Source organism: Egretta garzetta, unplaced genomic scaffold (genome assembly GCF_000687185.1).
Source record: "Egretta garzetta isolate BGI_Z169 unplaced genomic scaffold, ASM68718v1 scaffold79, whole genome shotgun sequence".
Taxonomy (NCBI): Eukaryota; Metazoa; Chordata; class Aves; order Pelecaniformes; family Ardeidae; genus Egretta; species Egretta garzetta.
The window spans coordinates 5608497-5632598 of record NW_009260791.1 but is presented as its reverse complement, the minus strand read 5'-3'; the positions used below and the strand labels follow the sequence as shown (position 1 = coordinate 5632598).

At 36.7% G+C, this 24102-nt stretch overlaps 1 protein-coding gene across 1 annotated transcript in view; it reads right to left on the bottom strand.

The window, feature by feature from the left end:
- The window catches only part of RALGAPA1 (Ral GTPase activating protein catalytic subunit alpha 1), a 124300-nt gene that overhangs the window by 91467 nt on the left and 8731 nt on the right, over positions 1 to 24102 (bottom strand). The window contains exons 6-16 of the mRNA XM_035902040.1: positions 23754 to 23931; positions 21946 to 22061; positions 18915 to 19053; positions 13361 to 13569; positions 12761 to 13000; positions 10353 to 10544; positions 9719 to 9856; positions 7373 to 7521; positions 6024 to 6153; positions 4996 to 5233; positions 2571 to 2732 (exon numbers count right to left, since the gene is read on the bottom strand). Of these exons, the coding sequence (XP_035757933.1) occupies positions 2571 to 2732; positions 4996 to 5233; positions 6024 to 6153; positions 7373 to 7521; positions 9719 to 9856; positions 10353 to 10544; positions 12761 to 13000; positions 13361 to 13569; positions 18915 to 19053; positions 21946 to 22061; positions 23754 to 23931 (1891 nt within the window). The remainder of the gene's footprint in view (positions 1 to 2570; positions 2733 to 4995; positions 5234 to 6023; positions 6154 to 7372; positions 7522 to 9718; positions 9857 to 10352; positions 10545 to 12760; positions 13001 to 13360; positions 13570 to 18914; positions 19054 to 21945; positions 22062 to 23753; positions 23932 to 24102) is intronic.

The following is a 24102-nucleotide window of genomic DNA, read 5'->3' as shown; positions in this document are numbered from 1 at the left end:
GGACTAGATATTTGACAGTTTATAATCTTCCACTGTTGTCTATAGACAAAAGCAGAACAATAGTAAATTAGCAAATTCTTTCTGATCTGATATTTTTATAGGACTAGAATCTGCTGCCTAAGCCACAAATTCTGTATCTAGCCCTACAGAAGATTTTTCAACCCATATGCATATCATGTTTAAAGGCCCTTTTCCAAAAATTACTTTACATAAGTTCAGGCTAAAAATGTACACACTGCATATCAGAAAAGCTGTGATTTTTATTTGAGTAACACACACATACACACAAATTTGGTGCAGCAATAAATGTGTGCTGGCATGAGGATGGCTCAAAAAATAGTGGTGCACAGATGTACACAAAATGTGTACAACATAAAACAGATGAAAAAGAAACCCCAGCTTTTTCTTACCATAAAATATTCAACATGCACATTCCCCCTACTCAGATATAAAGAGTATATTACTCACAATCAAAGGAAACAAACTATGTATCAGATATCATGCAACATATCTGAGGTCTGACTCAATTCCAGACTTGGCTTGTGGAGCTAACATTAAACTGAAAGAGGAGATCTGACCAGCAAAATATTCTATAGAAAATTTTACTTATTGTGACTATAAACCAGCTTTTTTATTATGTGACACTGTGTTAACTGGCACAGATTAAGAAGCATCTGAAGAGCATTCTTAGCAGACCTGAGAGACTGTAACAAGCAACTGTTTGCAGACAGTTAAGACATATGCTTTTGTAACATTCTTCATTAACGTTTAAAAAAAAAAACCGAAGAGTTTGGGATTCTGGCTCTGGCAACTCTTTTTGGGCTTTTCATCTTTTAAAATCATCCTACTAATGCTGTGATGCTTGTCCACAGATGGTATTCTACAATATGAAGAGAGCTGATATTTTAACTGGTTACAGTAGTACAAACTTGGCTTATTAATATCAAATATTTAAGCTAATTGGAGGAAAGGAACAAAACCACAGAAGCTAAAAGTACAGTGAAACTAAAATTGGATTAGTTTGCTGCTAACCAGGTCAATATATAGTTTGATTAGGATAAATTTCAGTCATTTTAGGGCTAACAACATACAAATAGCCATCTTTCAAATAGCAGCAAAACAAAACCATTAATAAATTGACCAAACAACATAACCTTCTGACAGAATATCTGAAATATTAACAATTTGGGAAGGAGAAATTTTAACATGAGCTTTACCTTGTTAAGACAATTGAGATTTAAAACAAAAACACCATAGCAGTTCATCACAGACTATCTACAGAGAAGCAGAAATTACATCTAAACTGCCTGTGATCCATAAGGAAAACTTTAGTCAAACTAGGTGCTGTCAGCATGAGATACACAAAAAGCTGTGTAGCATGTGAAGGCATGAAAAAGACAGGACATTTTGTAGTGACTTCATTTTCCCATATATCTGTACCGCTTATGGAACAATTACTCTCTGACACCAACGAAAGCCTTATGAGAAAGCAAAGTTTTAAAATGGAGAATTTTGGAGAATATTCAAATTAAAACTCTGGCTAAATAACCTCTGTGACTTAAAAAAATTAATTGCAAATATTTTTGGAAAGAGAAAGAAAACGTTAATTTCTGAAAAGCTAACACAGTTATGTATTCAACTGCCAATATGCAACCCTGGTTTCTAAAACTGTGTCAGAATGTACCTGCTTCCAAGAAGTATCAGTGAAGCAACAACACACAATGACAGAAGCCACTACTATTACAGAGATAGTAAAAAAGCAAGAGAGATTCCTTAAAAGGTGGTTCTTTTAAATAAAAAAGTAAAATCAGCTTAATTTTCCTTCACATAAGGGATAGCACTGAGATAATCAAGATGAGAAAACAGAGTAAATAAATTTGTAATTCAGTTCATGTTAAGATATTCTAAGCAAATTCACACGAACACAGATGAGTTTTCTTTTGAGCAATCCACCTAAAACACTGTTTAGCAGCATTCATTTCTAACACAGGAAAGAGCATCTGCACGTAATGAAGTTGAGAAATAGATGGCTTCAGAAATGGAGAATTGCACACACATGTGCCGATTTTTCATTAATGCAAGATTTGGGGTATAGTAAAAAACAGCATAGTTTGTAAACTATGCATATATATATACTTCTCACACTTTTCTTTGCACAGTTGGAAAATACTCAACCTATTTTGTGCAGTTTATAAAAACACACACGTATAAAAAAAGAAGTGCCTTCTATTACCCACCCATACATACTATTGCTCAAACCATTCCAGCTGTTTTCTCTTTCATATACATACAATAGTATTATTTTTCCAATCCAGTTTAGGCATGTGATCAAACTCATTAAGAATTAAAAAAATCAATGGCATTACTTTAATTTGCAGTAACTGTAATTCTAGTAACCATGTTATTCAGCTACACTACAGCACATAAGGCTGCATAATTTACACATTTAACTAATTATTATAGATAGTAAACTTTTGCAGAAAGAACTTATGCACATCGCTACAAAAGTCAGTTATTAATTTGTTACCCTTTCTCAAATGTCACTTATATCAGCTTTTACAGATACGTACCAACTGTTTTCTGCCGTACTATGCTTCTTGCCTTTTCTGTTCCTGGAGAGCCAGTGGTTGTAGCGCTGCGCTGTCTCATTGGTGCTTGTCCAGGTTGATCACGGCTCCAGCCTCTAGAAAAGGACTTATCAACAGAAGATTTGGGGAATTCATGCCCAACTCCTGCAAAAACAGAATCGCAAACCCATTCATTTCTATTCTGGTATCAGCAGATATTTGTAATTGTGTTTTTTCAGAGAGTTTTGAAGTTGGATGGATAGAATAAATTATGTTACCAAAGCAAGCATGAATTTAAAAGCTAAACAGCTCATTACTGGTTTTTAAATATATAAACCCACTCAGCCAGCATTAACACTGAGAAGGATACTCAATTTTTTCCAGAAGTATTGGTGCTATTGAACCATTATGCAAAACCACAAGAAAACTGGGTTTAAAAGGTTGTAGCCTGATAAAAATTTGTAACTATAGCAACTTTTCCTTTGCTATCCTATAGACAAGACATACAAAATCATACACTACAGACCATTAATATTGTGGGTTTTTTCCAAATTATTTGGTGACATTTGAGGAACATGCAATAAAGATGATAAACTATTTTAACACCAAAAGCAGAGAAATGGGATGATGGGCTCAGAAAACAAGGCCCTTTGGAAATGAATAAAAAAATCCTGTACGAAGATTAAGAAAAGATGGAACAAATTCAGGTTTGAATTTATATTGAAGCAAACAAAGCTCATATGAGGAACTATCAAAACCAACTAATTGTAAAAAAAAAAAAAGTGATCTAAACAATATTTGCAATGTATTTCCTTATCCACGTTGATCTCATATAATCTGAAATTATAACTGATAAACAATTACAATCATTAGAAGGGCATCTTCTCGGAAAGTGAGCCCTAGTACAACTTATTCATTATTATTAGCAAATTAATAGGGCCAAAGATATCTGGCATAATTTGTATGATATTTATTACTTCCAAAGCTGGAGTTAACTCTGCAACTCACATTTAACACTGGAGGCTTCCTCTGGAACTCTATTACTGAAGGCTAACATAAAATCTTCTGATGTGGCTCTGTATGGGTGATGTTGGTGATTCAAAATGTTTTTAAGTTTATATTCAAATAACTATACACATTCTTATCTCACCACAGACTAATATTTTTTTTAACTGTCTCTTTTGCAAGGAAAAGAAGAAAGCTCTATAGTTTAGGAAAACAAAATGCATGGTCTGTAACAACCTGTCAGGATCAACTACAGAGAAATGTATTTTTGTCCAGCTGTCACACACCAGAAGAATAAACCAGAAGTGTGAATAATGCCTTTGCTCAAGATGAGAAATTTAAAGCATGTGAAATGTCTTTAGCAAAAAAACAGCCTATGGGAACATCCTCTCTTAAGAGAGAGAAATGAACCTCCACATAGATTACTTCTCACTGACAAACCCTAGGATATTGTAGGAAGTACCTTCCCTCGGGTTTGACCGGAGAACCACGTTAATCAGAACACAGAGATTAAAAAGTAGACTAAAGAAAAAAAAAAATCATACTTTTTTTCCATATTTATTACTTACCCTAAATATAATCCTGCCTCTCACTATTAGATCTCAAAGACTTTTTAAAGGAGAACAGTATCATTACCCATGTTTTACAGAAGTGATTGCTCATGGTCACATGCAGAAAGTCTCTGATCTGGGAAGAGAATCCAGGGTTTGCAGCTCTCAATCCAGCACTCTATCCAGGAGGACTGACTTCCTGTCTCTGAACAATTCCAGAACTGTACCTTTATAAGCAACTGGCCACCTCCTTTCCCCATATTATGTCCTACAGAGTATTTCCTGTATTGTTTAGGAATTGTTTTGAAAACTGGTACCATTCATATGGATTATTAAAAGTATCCTTCCTCTTAAATAGTCCAACAACGTCACTTCAACAAAACCTGTCTTCACCATGACTTAGTGATGAATTAGAACCCAAACAAAACTATGTTAATCTTACATTTCATCTTTAAACAACATTCACTGGATTTCAGGATCAATATTCCAGTTCTGCCTTCAATAGCCACATGTTTACTAGCTAATTTTTACCAGATGTTGAAAGTAACAAAGATTACACAAGTTGTGATTGGGGCTTAACTATTTAACTACTTTCATAAAAGGAGAAAGGCATAACCCACTACAGCGTAACATTCAACACACCTTTTAAGAACTACATTCCATATGTGCTTAACTATTTGCAGGACTGAATCTTTACGTGGAGATTTTGTGGTGGTTCTAAAAAGCAGCCTTATCTTAAAGAAACTGGGTTATTTCAGGTGATAGAGATGCCTACATAGATGTACTAAAAAGGCTAGACCAAAATTCTGCTGTGCCAAATATCTCATTACCCCAGCTCAAATTCAAACAATGTGTATACAGTGTTGTCTTACCTTTGCCTTTGTGTTTTTTCTGCTTCTGCTCACTTAATTTATCCAATGGCAGGTCACTGAGGTCCAGGCTATACAAGTTTCTAGCTAATACTTTAGTTAGTGTCTCCATTGTCAGTGACCACTCAGTGGCCAGCTCTTCCCAGTATGTCAGCGATGACATTACAGACAGCAGGTCATCCCAAAGTTCTCGAGAGATGTACACATTTAGATTCGCTTTGATCCAAGCTACTATAAGAGTCTAAAAGAATAACATGAGAAAAGTTGAGTTTTGAATGTAAGATGACAACATTCAAATGTTACTGCTTAAAAAGAAGTTCCTAACTGCCACAAAAATGTCTGTATAGTCCTGACATTCACCTCACCAGCACACAGACTTTTCATGAATTATCAAGGTTAGGTTATTATTAGGTTATTATTAGGTTAACATGGGCTTCTGACTGAGATAAAGGAACAATTGGTTTGACTCATGAAAGATCTTCTGGCATCTTACAAGTTTTGCCAGAGTTTTCTAATACTGTTCTCAATTAGTTCTTATCACATTCATACCTTGAGTATACTTTTTTTCCTACTAAAGAATCTAGAGACTTTACAGATCCTGTTTACAGAGAAGCTACCACAACAGCACTCTGCAACTATAAAATCTGAAAGGATCTGATACAGTTTGCTGTAAGGAATAAAAAAAATCAGTTGGTTAGGCATGGATGGCACAGATGATTTTGTGCTGACTTGAGCTAATTTTGCAATGGAAGCAGGCTAAAACTGCACACATTGCCAGTTATCCCAACTCAACTAAAGGACGGGGATTTTTTATTTTCACAGTACCCCAAAAAACATTGTCACGGTGTCACTAAATATCAGACAGAAAGTAACAATGTAGCCAATTCGTTAATGCACACCATTCACATTATCTGGGTAACATGATCAATGATTTAAGATGACAAACCAGCCAATAGTGGTTGTTGCATCTAATCTCTTGGTCAAGATTAAGCTGAATTTATGTTTAATAAAGTGAATTTATGTTTAATTGCCTGGAAAAGAGGTCCTGCAAGTCTTCCAGCTAAAGTGGAGTTTTTTCTTCCTTGATACTGCAAGAAAGTTTGGGGTGGTATTTTCAGCACAGATTCAGTAACCCTGAGCAGCACAAGTAGCATCTGTTCCCTGCAAAACAATGTTAAATTTGGAGTTACCATTTTGTTATACTTATATATATACCAGGATATTTTTAAGATAATAACCAGGCTTGACTTGCTGAAACACATTCCAAAGAGAACACAGTGATTACAAACAGCCTAACTTGGTTCTTGCAAAAGAAATTACTCCAATCTTTTTCTCACGCTTAAGAGTGAAGAACCCCTGCCACCTTCTAACATCTTCTCCCAGGTCATTCAAGTGCTACCACCTTCAGTGGCCTGAAATTACAGGCAAAGATTTAATTATATTTCCAAACTGAGTTTTTGCCCTTTTTTTTTTTTTTATCAGTGACAGGTTTTGGCAATGTAACATTATCATTAATATACTTCATCAATTATTTTGTGTGGCACAGTGTTTGCCATCACAGTCTAGAGTCACTTCTTTACAGTGATGTGAAATTGGGGAAGAAAATACTAATCTAGTGGAATCTGTTCTCTATTATTACTCCCAAATTTCCCATTGGCTAGCCTTGAACTGAATCCTTATTTCCTCACAAGAGAAGACAAGCTTCATATGACATGTAACACCAGCTCTACTTACCCAGAGTTCAGGAAATACTAGTGACAGATTGAATGCAAGTCAAGTTAAAATGGAGTAAGTCAGCCATTTGAAATCCCCCTGCTACTGCTTCCTTGCAATGGAGTATAGTGGCAATATACTACCTCTTTAGAGACAGCTATTTAGAAGGAGAGGGGGAAATAATAGAAATTAATTTGAAAGAGGGTCCCTTGCACCTGCTAGGCACCTTAAGCACCTGGAAAGGAACAAAATAGTTAAACAGTACACAGACTCCTGTACACAATTACAGATCAAGAGCAGTCTGCATCTGATTATAATAATTATCCATGCTTATCTGAGGATTTTTTCTTTATTCTTAAGGCTGCAAAGCTTCATATATATTTTCATATTTAGTACTTTGACACATGAGCAAAACGCCCTGGGAAAAAGTCATCAGTAGCTCCTTAATAGTAGTCTGTACATCCTAGCTTACTTCTTTTTTCTCTGAGGCCTAAGCTGCCTCAAATTAACTAGGTGCTTACTATCTGTGATGTTAAAGTCCTCGTATTTACTGATTTAGGGAAACTGGTTCACATAGTCAATACCACTCTACTGTGTTTACTACCAAGTAAATTTCCACATTTATCTTGTGAACTAATAATATAAGATAAAAGCATTAGCATTTTACCATGTCTTCTTGTCCATAGTCACTTGGACTACCATGTGACGGTAGATATTAAGAATGCGTTTACACATATCAGTGTGTTCATCCAGCAGAGCTTTAATTTCATTTGCAGGTTCAAGAAAGAATATATTTGAAGAATTTATTATAAAAACCTGTAAGCAGAAAAGAGTGGATGTTCAGAGCTTGAAGCACTTTGATGTTTTCAGCAATTCAGTTGATAGTAACCAGGAAGAGAAAATCTATAACAGAAAAGGCTGCATATGCACTCAGAAGTATATATTTAAATATACGTTAGCTTGATGTGATGACAAAGCAACAATAAGACTGATTTTTTCCCCATTTTTGTCTACAAAACATATTTGTATATTTTTGCTCTAACAGACAGATGGTACAACAAACTACTCAATACAATTATTTTAACATGATGGACAAAAATGTCCCAGCAAAAAAGTCCACTGCACAAAAGTTCCACCTGTAAGCCAGCAAGTTACTAGTATAATATATGCTAAACTACTTGAAATAGTCCTGGTATACAGTGTGTGCTTCAGTATGACAAGGCCTGTATTATGTTCCAGGAAACTAAAGCATTCATCCCACTGTGATCAGTACTGCTTTCCAAAAGTAGGAAACAGGATACCTTCTCCAAAGTGGCTGACTTCAGTGTACAGTGAACTAGGACTTTCAGAATGAAAATGATGAAAACAAAGTAGGCAAGGATGCTGTAGGAGTTACAGGAGCTACTACTGACGTGTCATTGTATTTTTACATAGGTTATTTATATATATATTTATATATAAGTTTAGGAAGTATTTGAATCACGGTGAGCCCTAGATTTCCAATTAATTTTTGTCCTTCTTAATCCACATGTACAAATCATTGGTTCTACAGTTGTAATTTCCCTCTACTGAGAGCTTTGGATTTTAATAATTAAAAACTATTAGTATGCAGCTTTACATTCACTAGCCTCAACTAATGAACCTACTCTACCCTAAGTGCCTAGAAAGTCTATGCAAGAATGAAATGGGAAGAAAACTACAGAAGTCTTGGATTCTTAATTCATAGAAAAAGTCAAATGTGGTTCCAGGTCGGGAAATATGTCAAATTCAGACATGGTACTGGGTTAGAATAACGTCTTGACTCCATTTGGGGCTAAAAAAGGTATTTGCTGGTCAAATGAATCTTTGCCTAAAAAACTTCAACATGAAGAATCTCCCAGGCATTCTCAGATGCGTAAACCTTAGTAGTACATTGCAAATAGATAAAGGTAAGTCACTGTTTCTTCTCTCAGAAACACTTCATTATCTAAGTAGTCATTTTATGCAATGATCATGAAGCTTAAATGATTGTAACATATTTTCATTTAAAAGTTATTTCAATTAGAACGTTTTTTTCTAAATATAACAGTGTATAGCAGAATAGGAAACCCTATTCAGGAAATCATTCAGGAAATATTGAGGTCTTATTAGCATGGTCACCCGTGGTAAAAGTGCACAAGGTGGAGTGGCAAATGCACATCTCTCTAGTTTATTTTGTTTAGAATCAATTTTCTTCTGGATAAAAGAATATTATGGAGGCTACAGTCATATACACACCTCTATGTATGTATGTGCATGCACATTTTATATATAAAATGCACACATTTTCTATGACCTTAAAAGCATTTCAAAGACCCTCAAATTATACATGCTTGATGTTCTATATCTTCAACTTCAGTATAGCATTTTGCTGAACATTTGAAATTCACACAATTTCTACCCTGCCAAATTTCCTAGAAGCACTTAGAAAAATTCTATTAGGGACTTCTGCAACTCTCCCATTCCATAAGAATATCACTGAAGTAGACAGTTGTGGTGTCTGATCATATTTCTCAAACACTTATGTACTCATCCCATCTGTAATTCACATAAAGATGAGAAAATATCCCTGTACATCTTATTATTCAGATTAGGAAAACTGCAGGTTCAGATGTTTTGTTGTGGTGACTAATAGCTTAAAAGAAAAAAACTTTTAAGTGTTCTCATTAAACACTTAATTAGAATAATTTGACTATCTGCACTCAAATGAGAATTATTTTTTCTGTGATATGAAGCAGAGCAGAATGCATGTCCTGATGCAAAATTAAAAGATTTTTTTACTGTGTTATCCAACACTTGTGTATACATTGTCCTACTTCAGTTCAATAAAGATATAGTGAACCACTGTCATTATTCTAAGACTATTTATCACCATACTTTTAAAAGGAGCATGGGTTTCCCTTGCAGGAGTATTGCACTACACTCCACCCTTTATGTACTGATAACAAGAGCTTTATTATTAGGATGAAAATTAGATATCAAGTCTATTTCATACCTGCAATACTGACTGCACTCCAGCTCGTACATTTTGCTCTTCAGTATCAATTTCAGACAATTTATGCAAAGTGTCTTCGTAACAGCCATTTCTTGCCCAGTTTGAATTTCTAACATGACTGGAGTTCATCCCTTTTTCCTGTAAAATATTTTTTTCTTAAAATCCCATAGATTTTTAGACAGGTATTTTGGGTTTATATTAAAGGAAAAAGGATATAATAAGTATTAAATAATAAACAATGGTAGACAGATGTTTAAGATGCATCTTAAAGACACAAATACATTTTAAGAAGTTTGTAACAATTATTTTAAAGCCTCTGGATGAAATAACTACTATTTTCCTCATCCTTTTATTTGCATACAGTTTTTATATAGCTGAAGGTTGGCATACTGTATAATCCACATCTTGAGAATAGTTAATAAAACTATATGAAATTTTAAATTGAACTAAGCACATTAAAAATCTACAGATGGATCAAATTGGTAGCCCATTCATGCACTGTTTAATTACCATTGAGTCTCCCCAACAGATGCTCTGACATCAAATTAAACCACATGTAATCTGTCAAGGAGGCTGCTTCTCTGTCTACTAGCATATCCAAAAGATGCACAAATATTAACCAACAATATTTTACCTCTTCTCTTTCTTTTGCTTTCTCTGATGAATTGTGGTCAACACTGCTTTCATCACAATCTACAGTTGCGCACTGCGTTATTTCTTCAGGTTCCTTCATAAATAAAGGCTTGTCTTCTTGCTGAATCCATTCCTGATACACCTTTACCACTTTCCTCATGGCAGCTGCTTCACATATCGGCAACAGAAATGCCTGTGAGTAGAAAAAGAAAGAAACAAATAGTTACAATTCTTGAAATAAAGTTGGGCTCTATAATGCACAGTTTCTAAGAGATAAGGGAGGGAAAAAATACAGCCACTGTAGGATCTTCACAAATAAACTACTCCTGAACCTAAATGTTTGCTCACTTTCTTCATCTGTAAACAAAAAACTTGAAAAAAATGTTTTGACATGAACACTTGTCAAGAAAGTACTTTGAAAACTTCACTGCCAAAAAGAAACATATGACAATCCATACAGGCATATCTACTCAACACCTAGCCTGCTGAAATTAAGGCCCAAACACTCAACAAAAGTATGCAAAACAAATGAACAGAAATCACTATTACAACATCTTCCATTCAGAGGACTTCGAAGAATGGAGTTAAATCAGTTCTAAATGACTAACAAAAATTCAAGTGACATACATTACTGGTAGCCACGTATCTTATTTTTAGCTAAATGAGATTTTACAGAACAGTATCCTAAAAACAAATGACCCCCTGAAAAGATTTCAGAATTATCGTTTCAAAAAATCGCTTGTTTGAATCAGGGTGATGGCTGATTAGTGCCCTCTTCAGGAGGTTTTCTGGATCTGCTGTGCTGATAACAGCTAGTCACGGATCAGAAACTTAACATTAGTCGGGTTTTTAGCTAATTATGGCCACGATGGCCTAATTGTATTAAAAAAAGAACAGATAAACTACACTAACACATAGTCTTATGAAGTCCATGGTGTGAATGTCGAAAACTTATTGCCCATGTCTTTAAGGAGTGCCCACTTGACACAAGCGGCATGTTGTCTCCCTGGAAATGGACATTTCATACCAGTATCGCACTAAACAGGACTTTGCTGTGTATTACAGAATTCAGCTGACAAGTTCATCAGTCACACACTCAGCAAGTCTAAGAGTATTCTGCAAGCCCATATACATTTTTTGCACCCCAGAGTCTAAAATGCACACAACTTTTTTTTTCTTCTGCAGACCATCTTCCCACCATTCCATACAACTGAAACCTCCTCCTGATTGGAATAACTTAGCCTTAACTTTTTAGAAATTTTACAAACATCTGGCATATTAGAAATGAACTTACACTGAAAAATTCTGGCTAAATAATTATTTAAATGAGCTCTCATAACCATACACAAAATCCAAATAATCTACCGAACTCACGCAGTGCCTTGTGAAAAGAACATAGAAAACTGCCTTTCCTGCCCCTTCCGCTGGGGAGGCAGTTTCTAAATTGACCACCAATAATTTACACTCTGCATTCAATGTCTCAGACTCTGCAAACCCTTGTGCAGCAGCTGAATTTGAGTAATCTGTTATATACCTCAGTAATGTGTCCAAGCTCTTCAAAACACTGGATGTGAATAAGCTCCTAACATTTATTTGCTTCATTCGAAAATATCCATTTCATCCACATATACTAGAGTTTGAAAATGTTTAGTTTTCTGCTGTTTAAAGCAATTAGCGTGATGCATTTCAATTGAAAATTAGTATATTTTTCTTTACTATTATTCAGAAAAAATCCTTCATCTTTTTATCTATAGCAAGGGCCATAAAGAAGGTCTATCTTGTTCTATTCTCCCACACTGAACTCAAAGTTACGTACTTTCACATTATAAATAAAGACTCCATATTCTGGCATATGTTCGCAGGTTAAATTTGTTTAATAGTTTCCAGTTGAGAAACACTATTTTGAGTATGCTCAGCTAACATTTCTGGTTGCAGTAAAGTCAGCAGCAGAAGCTGTTACCTTCTATAGCCATCTGTCCTACTATTCTGATGAACTCTATCAAGGTAAGGACATTCAACGGCTCCTAAACCAGCTCTTTAACAGCTGCAGACTCCTACAGGAGGCTTATTTTAATATGCTTGGTTGTGACCTCTGATAGCTGCAGCGTTGATGTATGAAAAGATCAAACATTCCTGTCTATGGGGAACTGTAAAGTCCAAGTTAAATGTTTCCAAACTGGTTATTAAAGAAATAAAATTAGAAAAATCAGGAACTGGAGATATTCTACACAGAAAATATTTCAGAATTTTAACTTTTCAGTTCTTAAACCTTAAAGGCAAGATGATAGAAAAAACCTGTACGTTTATATAAAATTCTGCTTAGCAAATGGTCTTGAAAAAAGCCCATGACGTAACGATAATTTACAATATAATAATCAAGATCCTTGCGTTCTAAAGAGGGTTCTTTACCTGTCGAAAAATCTCAGTTAGAAAATTAACATTGCTTCTTTTAGAAGAAAAGACTTTCCGGACAATTTCAATATCGGTTAAATGCTCTTCATCAATACTGCAGAGGCTGGAAGAACTGGGCTCTCTCTCAGTTAGAGTACTTGTGTTAGAATGAGATTGTTCTGGCTCTGCATTTCTATCCTGCTTATCAGTGCTGTCATTTTTGCTGTCCTCCCTTGAAGCCATGCTAGCAGCTGCTCTCTGAAACAAAAATTAAAGAATATTTCACAGCTCATTTTTAGTACAACAGTTGAACAGTACAATTTAAATTATATAACAGTATTATTTAAAACAGTACAAAGAATGCAGGGAAAAAAAACAAAGATAGGGTTCATTTCATTTCAAGGCTTATTATGTCTATTTGATTAAAAACAAAACAGCAGAGTACGAAAAAAAAGGCATAGCAAATCTTTCTAAAGTGAATTCATAAGCAGAACATTTGTTTAGAAATTCCTTTTTTAACTCTCTATTAGTTATAATTATTGGAGGAATGCACACTGCTGATACAACAACTAGGACAAAAAAATAAAACCAAACACTTCTTTGTATATTTGGTTTTACCTGAATATTCTTTGGTACATTTTCACCCTCCATCCCAGGAATATGAGGTCCTGTATGAGGTTTTGGCTCAAGCCAGAAAGACACCAACCATCGAATGACAATAACACGAGCCTTAATAAAAGGTTCCTTTGTGCAATATATTGCCTCATTGGTTTCAGCATCTTTCTTAACCATTACATAGTGTGGCTTTGGTCTCATTTGTGGTATGTCTGTAAGGAAACAGAGCATCTTAAAAATATGTGCAGAGAGAAAGCTCTATGTAAGAAAGAAATCCCAGAACCATAACCAATACACGTGAACTTTCAGAGGTGCTGTTTTTTCATATTCACTGTTACACAACTCATCCCAAGATGGGTTGAAATGGACATGATAGAGAAAATTTCAAGACTAGACTATAACACATCAAAAGGCTGTAATTTTCTCCTGGAAGGAGACAATATTGTTGGTCCAACAGACAGCAACGTGTTTCTGCTATGCAAAACCTTTAATTTTTTATCTGAAAGTCATTTCTATAGCCTTACATCCTTGCTTGCATTTTTTTTCTGAACACATTGCTTTTCATTGTTTTCAGGGTTTTTTTAAGCTACATGCTATACTCGATATTTAAAGATAATCTTCAGCAAACTCACTGCTTCACACTTTCATTGAAAACTACAATGGACTTCTAAGTAGTCCTATATGTCACTTATACCCTACTGGCAAAAGCAGATGCAAGCAATCGCCACATTTCCTAATGCATCCCTAGAAAGATCTCAATATTGGTCTGCTGCAATCCACAATAAAGCAATACAATTAGTGATAACGGTCATCAGTTCTTTACTGATACAGATCCCAACACCTAATCATGGCTACAATGGGAAAGCTTTAATTCCAAACTGTATTCTAACAGCAGCTGCAATAAATGCAGCCTCTTCTGGCCCTGCGATAGGTGAAAGATGAATAGAACAGTGGGAAATCCTGTTCCAAAGCCACAGGAGTTTCGCAGCTTCATCTAATGCTACATCTGCACTAGCTAATTTTTCTGGACTTTTCTGCCAGAGCAAGGGCACATGCATCTTCCTATGACTTAGCTGAAAGACGATTCTGTGGCAACAGTTTCCATACTCGCTTGCAGGGAATGTAATGAATGATGCCCAGCGGCAAGTCACGTGGCAGGAACTGTAGTGATTCGGGGGTCTATAACCTACAATTCCATTTGCTCCATCTCAGGTTCTGCACAATGGTTCAGAACTGTTTAGCTCTTCTGGTTCTCTACTGTGCTAGTGACAAAGATGCTGACAGTGTCATCACTATTCCTGAATCTGCTTCAGAAAAAAAGTGATAGTACTTAATAACTCAGTGTGGATGGAATTGACAGGTACAGTAAAAACATTACAAAGACTGGGGGGGAGGGATGGGAGGAGAGGAACGACACACACACAGACAAACAGTTTTTAAATTGTGCATAATGCATGTAGGAACGAATGTCAACAGCCCAGTTCAACTCAGCCATGTATCAACACCACAAAATGTCATTTCTAGGTTTTACAACCCAAGACAGGGTGTAGAACAGTTCTGCAACACTAATCACCAAACTGAAGCAGTTACAAAACTTTCAGGTGTGAATGACATTTCTCTGGCAGTGGTGTCCCAACTCTATTCCTAGTTCTACAAGGGCAAATATGAGATCCACTCTGACACAAAAAGAAGAAAATTTGCCTGAGAACAGATTGTGACATGTGCTGTCAAAACACACCCTGTTGCTGGTGTTTGTTTCACAGTTTTCATCTGGTGACAGTACAACACCCCCACCCACCCAAAAAACAAAAAAAACCAGCCAAAAAACACCAAGGAGGAGGCATGGAAAATGATGCTCCTATCCAGTTATGGAGAGCTAATAGACTGGACAGAGATGGTATTTCAGCACTGCCTCAAATCTTCTATAGCTTGTGGTACATGAGTAAGAGATGCGTTCCATGGTTTTCCAGGCCAGGAGGTAGTTCAAAGATAATAATGGTGGGAGTCGAAGAAGATGCAAAATAGTCATGCTGAAGAATATGAAGTTTTTCCCTGACTGGGTATAAGGAAGAAATTCTTTACAATGAGGGTGGTGAAACACTGGAACAGGTTGCCCAGAGAGGTAGTGGAGGCCCCATCCCTGGAAACTTTCAAGGCCAGGTTGGACGGGGCTCTGAGCAACCTGATCTAGTTAGCGGTGTCCCTGCTCACTGCAGGGGCGTTGGACTAGAAGACCTCTAGGGGTCCCTTCCAACCCAAAGCATTCTATGATTCTATATCTTCCTAATGCAAGGTCAAGAGTTGTTTTAGGGGATCCAGCATAACTTCTGCCAGGTTATGGTATCATAATCTGGGAGGAATAAATCTGGACAGCAATGAAGAAACAATCAGCTACTATCTAGGCGATTAACTTATGACAGCCATATATACTTTAGGCATTTTAAGTGAATACAGCCTACCTGCTGTAAAGGTTTCCTTGTTAGCACTATAAATGCACAATACAACATCCAGCACCAGCACTGAGGAAATCCAAGCTGGTACATCTCAGTGTCATTTCAACAGCCAGATACAAAAGCAGTGATAAACTCATCATGATGCTGCTAAACTGATGAATGTTTCCCAAACAGACTTTCAAGTTACATGCACTATTTTTAACAGAAGTATTATTTTTAAAGGAAAAAAAACTACATGACTCTTGCATACCATCCACCTAAGTTAGCAACAAATGCACAGAATACTTTTTAAAAACCTTACAATCAGTTTATTTACTACAAATAAAAACATTGTTTTCATTCAGTGGAAAGTAGCAGATCAGTAAGTAAATTAAAAATTAGAATATCTTAAACAAAAGCATGTATAACAGCACAATCAGTGAAAAAAGGAAGCAAATGCCTGGTAGTGCAGTATTTAAAGATGTAAGAATCAGTTCTCTCTGGTATCTATTGGTATTCAGCAGGCCATGAAGGCTGCAATACTGGCAGTGTTTTCAGAAGGACAAGACATCCAGCAAACATGTCTTTGCAGCACACTGTCTCATTCTGTAATTTCATGATATCCTCTCAGAACATCTCTCTACTCCCTTCTCAACTGTGCTGCAGCTGCTTCTCAAATGTATCCTCCTTCAGTAATTTCTTGTATTTTCACGTTTCTGTTCATCTTGGAAGTAGGTGTCAAGGCTCCAGATGAGGACACTGATGGAAAAACCAAAGCAAAACAGAAACTTATTAGATTGACTTAAATAGCACAAGAGGAAATACTCCCTTCCCCCAACTTTCCATTTTTCCTTTCTGTTTTGGGCTTTGCCCACCCCCCAACCCTTCCCCATTTGGGAACTTGACGTGAGCTCGTGCCAAAAAGAGCAGGAAGCTGTAGGTGGTGGAAGACATACACAGGTTAGAAAATGAAAAGTCTAGCAAAACCACAGTTATAATGGTGGGCACTTGTAGTTTTGACCACACTTAATTTTTAAAGCATTAAAGGGTTCAGAAGCAATGAAGAGCTGCAGAGAGCTGTAGAATAGCTCACTTTATTGTTTCTCTGTAAATGAAAGAGCCCATCTAAATGGCTTGGAAATAGCACAGAAAGGCACATTACTATGATGGAAGAAACAATGCCCCTGGAATCTTACTGCCACAGCTGTAGTTCTTACTAGACAGTTTCTAAAGGCTATTTTACAGAATCTAAACAGACATTAAAAGACATTCAAAACAAACCAAACAAAAAACCCCAATCTTATGAGAACTTTAAGCCTGTATTGCTCTTCTAAGCCTGTAATACTCAAGCCAAAATTTTATTAGCTTCTTGTAACTGGAATGCTCGGTGCTTGTTACTGTAACCAATATACTTATGTGAAAATCTGCCTTAACAGAAAGAAAAAAGAAAAAAAATAAAAATCCAATATACTGTCTCCAGTAAGGCCCTGTATCAATGCTTGCTTACTAAAACTACTGTTTTGATTTGTACCTCATGACTTCTCCTAAATTAAACATTACATCAGTATCTTAAGAACTGTTTCTAGTAGCAGGCTCAGTGCCCAAGTGTGCCCTGCTTTCTGCCTAAATGCTGTCAGTTTTGTTCAGAACAGGCAGAAGATTGTTTTCAAATAGGGTGGGAAGATGCATGCCAGAGAAGAACTTCTTAGAGGAGAAAAGACTATCCTACTTACCAGTGTTTCTGTTGCCTTCATTATTGTACTCTTCCCAAAATCCTCATCATTGTTGCTGACTTTGCACAGTTTAAGGCATGACAATAGTTTTGGAGATCTGTGCCCATTTCTTCTTGTTCCCCATTTCCCTCTTCTTTACTAAGGCCTTGGAAGTTTCTTGTTTACAGTTCACAGAAAAAGAGAGGACTACAGTAAAACTTCTGTGGAAGACTCAATCAAGATCTTCATCGTAAGAGAAAATATTGTTTCTGCATTTCTTGTTTGAGGACGTCAAGCAGCAGTAGGTCTGCTTTCTCAGCTTTGCTTACCATCCCTCTTGTAGCTATTTTATCACTGAACCTCTTCAGTATCTTCATGCAACTCTTGTTCTACTGTTGCTTATGGCTGGATTTATACTGTTTCTTCTGCCTTAGATGAGGAGCTCCACTGTTTGTCTTTCCCAGGAGAACATGGCTTTGAAACATCCATCTCTGAAGAAAGCCACAATCCAAATACATGTACATGGACAGGGAGAAACTAAGACCTTTTCAACAAACTTCCCTGACAGCTTGATTTTAGAATATGAAATTGTGTCTGGAGATCACTACTAATCCTTGTGAGATGCTGCATCAACAGGTAAGAGGAGCAGTGAGGTGTTCATGTTATCCAAGTAATGAAATAACAGCTTAAAGCCTGTGTGCATGGTATTGCTTTGCAGTCAAGAGTCTTGAACTCTGCTGGCTTACACCCAACATGTGCATGGGTGCATGCAAACCTGAGCTAGCAAAATCAAGATGTGCAAACAATATTCTAGCTTAGAATGGGCTAAAAACCTCTGAGCAAAACTCCAGTTAGGTTTGCTTAGCAAACACCTAAAATTATGCTCTCTGTATGGAAAGGTACATTCTAGCACCATCAGCTTTAAAGACTATGTTAAACCCTAGCTTCCTCTTCCTACTGGAAGGTCTTAACAAAATACAGTTGACGCAAAACCATAACTAACTTTGCCCTGTCTGAACTATGAGCAAGCACCGTATGATCCAAACATTATGATCCTGTACAGATAAAGCCAACATCCCCAAAGAAGAGCACACTAACACCTTTTATCTCAGCAGCAGTAGTTTCTCTTCAGAGCACAACTGAAATCAACAGAGGTCACATTAAAGAACCATTTTACAAAAACATTCGTTTACCTGAATCAGGTTCATATAGCAAGACTGACTCTAATAAAAGGGTCAGGTGCCCCCACAAACAGATAACTGAAAACCATAAACAGGAACCATAACATGTTCTTTCGTAAGAAATACTTTTTGGAGAATGTTCTTTATGGGCAATATGACCCAAGCAAAACTGCTTTGGTATACACTTTATTAGAGAAAATATAGTGATTTTATCAGCTGTGTTAACACTTACCAAGTATAGGGTTATACAAGCTGGTCTCCTTACAGATGTTTGGGAAAATAGAAGGTAAGTAGTATTTCTTAAAATTTGAGAATAAAAATGAAAATCCCTTTTCCTGGTTTTCCTTGTTCTTCCATTCTAAACTTTTAACCTTAAAAAAAGAAGTTGGGCAAAGTAAACATCGAGGAGTACAACAGAAAGATGACTGATGAAATGGCTTCTTTTAAGTTACTTCTTTGGAACAAAATTATATGCATTTTAATAAACACTTTTAGAAAGATGGAACAGAAACTAGCTAGGAAACATCAATGAAACAAAGACTGTTCTCTTCCAAAATGTTGCTTCAAAATTAACTTGACACATCAAATACTGAAACCAACAGAAATACATCTGCTTTTATGGTCATCTTGTGAAGTCAGGGAGTAAACCCAAATTGATTGTTTTTAATAAAACTGATTTTATATTTCAAAATGTTTTATAAGAAAAAGACAATTACCTATACTGCTCTGAACATTTGTTTGACAATTTCTTTTAACACATTTTGACTAGCAAGTGTCCATTTATATTCACTATAATAGGTACTTGGATGAATTTGTGTGGTTTGCAATATGAAACAAACTTGTCAACCACAAGGAGCAGAAGATACAACTTCAGAGTTGAATTACATAAATATACTTTCATGGACCATGAATGCTAAGCCTTTCGTGTTATGAAATGTTTTCCTACTGAAAACCATGATAAGTTCTCCTTAATAATAAACCCAACATGCAGTTTCCATCTTTGCCCCGAAGAATCCATCTGCCTGCAGAGCTGGGTAATCTGCCAAGTCTACCATAAACTATAGGAAGCTTTGCTTTTTCACTTCTCCCTGCCCCCCTCCCTCCCCCCCCCACCTTGTCTATTCCTTACTGGAAGTCCACAATTCTATTATGATCTATTTACAGTGCAATGGGCCTTTAGAATGGAATATACACACACACATATATATATCCCCCAATACAATTCAACAGAATGGGTAGCTAATACGCAGAAGTTAGTGACATGAAGTCCTTTAGCAGAATTTAATATCAAAGTTAACTATTAATCTTGACATTATCAGTGCCTCTAAAAAGACTTCAGCAAAAGACTTTAGCATTCACATAGTGAACAAGTTCTATGACACCCATCTCAGTAACTTATCTAAATTTAAATATAATGCTACCAATTTATTACAGAGAGGGCAGTTGTCTTCAAGAATGTAAGGGGCTTTTTTATTCAAAGTGAAGTTATCATTAAGTTTACCCTACAAATCACAAGTATGATCACCTTTATTCAAACTTGGAGATGCTGGAAGCAACAAAATGAGGTTGCAAATTATTCCAGCACTGCAAGTTCACAGACTAAAGATAGATAAAGGGAAGCCATGAAATATTTCAGTTTAACATTGGCCGTATTTGTGCACTGTCCATCTTCTCCAGCACAACCTGAAAAAGTGTAAAGAAAAACTTACGCATAGATGCCCAACTGTCAGACTTGTCCAGCAGCACCTGTAAAGAAAAACTTACGCATAGATGCCCAACTGGGTGCTGCTGGACAAGTCTGACACAGAAAGCATTACCCTGGAACACCTACAGCATGTCATACAGTCAAGCAGTTTGCTGGGCATATGACAGCAGAGCAGGCTCAGAAGCAGCATGTGCTAAGTGGCCAACAAATTAATTACATGAAATATAGTAAATAGGCCACAGTTTTTGATAGGAGCTCTTGCCATGCCCTTGTCCTAGGCATCTGAAGTACTGGCTGAGATCATGGAAGTATCAAAGTACAAAGGGAAGGACATAGTGTGCACCTGAGTTGCACACCATGGACTAGATACTCCTTCCTTCAAGTCTTCATTTTCTGTGCAGAGTTCAGCTCCATAATCTGCCTTTTAGGTAGCTTGGGATCTTCAAGATCTTACTACCCAGTGTTCACACAGCAATGCCACTAAGTGAGTGTAATCTCAGCAGTGCAGCTACTTTCAAGCAGAACCTAACTCACAAGCGGTGTCAGATCTGAAGTATTCCAAATATGTACTGTTTCCCCTTGCTTCTCTTTTGAAGAGGTTCACTTGCTCAGCTGTGGCAGTAATCCCAAATTTCCTCTGCAGGTACTGTATTACACCTGAGCTTACAAGTCTCTTAAAACTAAAGTCCCAGAAAGTACAGTTAAAGTACCAACAGGAGTCATGGCACCATCCCTGCAAGATCTGGATAGTAAATATCTTGTTGATCAGACAAAAACAAACCCAAACAAACAAACATAAGAAATCCCGATAAGCTCTTGCTAGAAAACAATAATCTCTGTGTCACGCTCTAAACATGCTGGAGCATTTCTACTAATCAGGGCTTCCCAGTACCTCAGAGTGTTTCCATTAAAGAATGGAGAGGCTGTATGGTTAACCTACTGTAATAGCAGAAATTCCAGAAAGATAGCTAGAGGAAAAATATGACCCTAAGCACAGACACTGGCAGTCCCGGTCTTACAAACCATTGAGTTTGACATCCTACTTCAGCTTGTTTCTGTCAGTTAGCCTGAGTATAAACCTAGGGAAAAGGCCAGCAAAAGTTTGAGACTCATTAAAAGCTCATATCACAAAAAATCCAATGTCAGAAGCTTCCCCTTAGTTTGAAAAGCAAAGTCCCTGACCACCACAAAACCCACATAATAAGAGTGAGCCTGGTTGATCCTTCCACTGGTTGAAGGCAACAGGGCAGGGAGGGGGAGGTGAAAATGGGAAGGGAGCTGGAATCAGCATTCCTGGAAGTGACTGACAAGTCTTGGCTTTTTTCCATGCTGCAATCTGATGCAGGACCCTGTGGTAACAGACCTATGAATCTTCACACAGAAGACAAGATTTTCTAGGAGAATTTGCTTTTTACAAGGGACACTTGAGGAAGGGGCAAGGGGAAAAACGTTCAGAACATTTTTGTATACATTTCTAGCACTACTTGTAAATGTCTTCTTGCAATGGACAAACAGGTGTTAGTTTTGTATTTGTTTGCTTGAAAACTATAGAACATACCTGAATTACTATGTATTTCAAAAGTGCTTCTAAGAAATAGCTTGTTAAATCTTCTTGCCCTTTATCTCCTGATTGTGGAGGAACAAGTGGAGTGATTTCCTCTATAGTCACTTGAGCTATTAAAAAAAAGAAAAAGAAAAAAAGTACATTAACGTTAGACCATTTCTTCTCATGCATAAGTATCTACCAAGTTATGAAAGTAGAAATGTAATGAAGTAAGCAGAGGCAGTTACAGGCAAAACAATCCACATATATATTAATGAAAATTAGGAAATTTTAGCTAATAAACCACCATAGAACTTATTTCTTACATATATGAAAACACAGCACATAATAACTAAGTTCTCCCTGTGCATCTTGGGAATCTACCTGCCAAGACCAAATTTTTCCAAAAGGCGTAATCCATTTCTTTTCGAATTTATGCAAATAAGTGTAACATTTGTGTTGCACAAATGCCAAATCTTTATTTACCTCTCTCAACGATTTTCTTCATTTAGCAGTTGATCAGCTACATTTGTGTGAAGTTTTACTAGCTCTATCCTTCCTTTGCCTCTACAGTGAAGCTACTTCAGAGTTTATTTTTCTCTTGTTCTTGTAGTTAGATGTTTGTATTCACTTTTTGCAGTCTGCATTTCTATGCTGCCTACATCCTCTTTATATTTGTTCCTCCTTTCCCGCTGTAGAGATATAACACAAGATAACTCCAAACCAGAGATTACAGTATATAGCAGACTTATCTGCAGAGCTAGCCTGCCACGAAATTTGACTGCTAAGTTTCAGTAAATGTAATAGCCAGTCAAGGAGACACTGCTTGCTTCTACAAGCAATGCTTGTGTCAGCTCTAAAACATTGGGTGGAGGTGGAAAAAAGGCAACAACGCTTAATGTTCAGAGGAAAAAGGGGTTAGCTACTTATTCACATTTATGTGAATGTACTTATGACCCCATCCAATTGCAATTCTTATTAATGAATGAGCTTAAAACTAACAGAAATAAACTGAGTTAGAAGGCAAGAGGCTCCCCAAATTAACCAGTATCTAATAATTACTGCTAGAATGAACTGTCAAAGGAAAAACTGTCATAAGAATCATCTGAAGAGAAAAATCATCCTCACTCTATTGATTAGAGTCAAGATAATGATCGTCATATTTAAAAAAAAATATATATATAGAATGTATAAAAAGCTTATCGCAGAAAGCTCAAGTCTTTCCGCTGGTGCAGACCTTTCTGGCCTCAGGTTTTGCAATTTACAAGATCCAATACTTTGGAATATTCCGAGCTGCAAGAATACCACAGCTTTATTTGCCTGGTCATACATAGACACAGCAGAAAGATCAACTATTTGGCTTTATGCATTGCCCCATCAACCACTCATTCTCTTGAAGGCCATGCCTGAAACTGCTTTGTGTAGGTCGCTCTCTAGAGTATGAGCATTTGCTCTGGCTTTGGCCAACACAAGCAGAATCCGCCTGTGCAAGTTTGCAGTAGATGCAGCATCTGCTTGTAATTCTTAAGAATAATTACATAAAATTGGTCAGTTTATTTTCACCCGCTATGTGTTAAGCTACTATAGCCATGCTTTTAAGAAAAACACAAAGCAAAAGAAAAAACAACCCACCCTGAAAAATAAAAAAAAAAGGAAAAAGTTACTATTGGAAGAAGACCTGATAAACCACCAAGAAATGCATTAACAGCTCCATAATCTCCCTGGGTACATGTGTATCTTAGTTCTTTGCTACTTTAACTTGCCTTTTCTGTGCTGAGAATTTAATTACGTAGAGAATCGAGTAATACTACCAAATTACTTACTTTCTTGAACATTAAGTGGAGGGTTAATGAGATTATCTAGTGTTCGGGGGCCATATTCAGACTGTGGTGATGAAAATCCAGGAATCAAGCAAGAAAACATCCATAATTGTTCTTTACTACAGTTATTTTGAAGTGCTTGCAGCCACAAAAGGAAGAGACGCACGCCCTCTCGCCGTATCTTAAAGGAAAAAAATGGAACAAGTTCACTTGTCCCAGAACATACAAAAGCATTTCTGTTTGTCCTGGAGGGAGAAGGAGAAGGGGAGTGGTAGAAAAGATGAGAATAGACAGACAGTATGACCACCAGCAATCAGCTGCTAGCAGCCAAGCTAGCACATCTGCTGGTCCC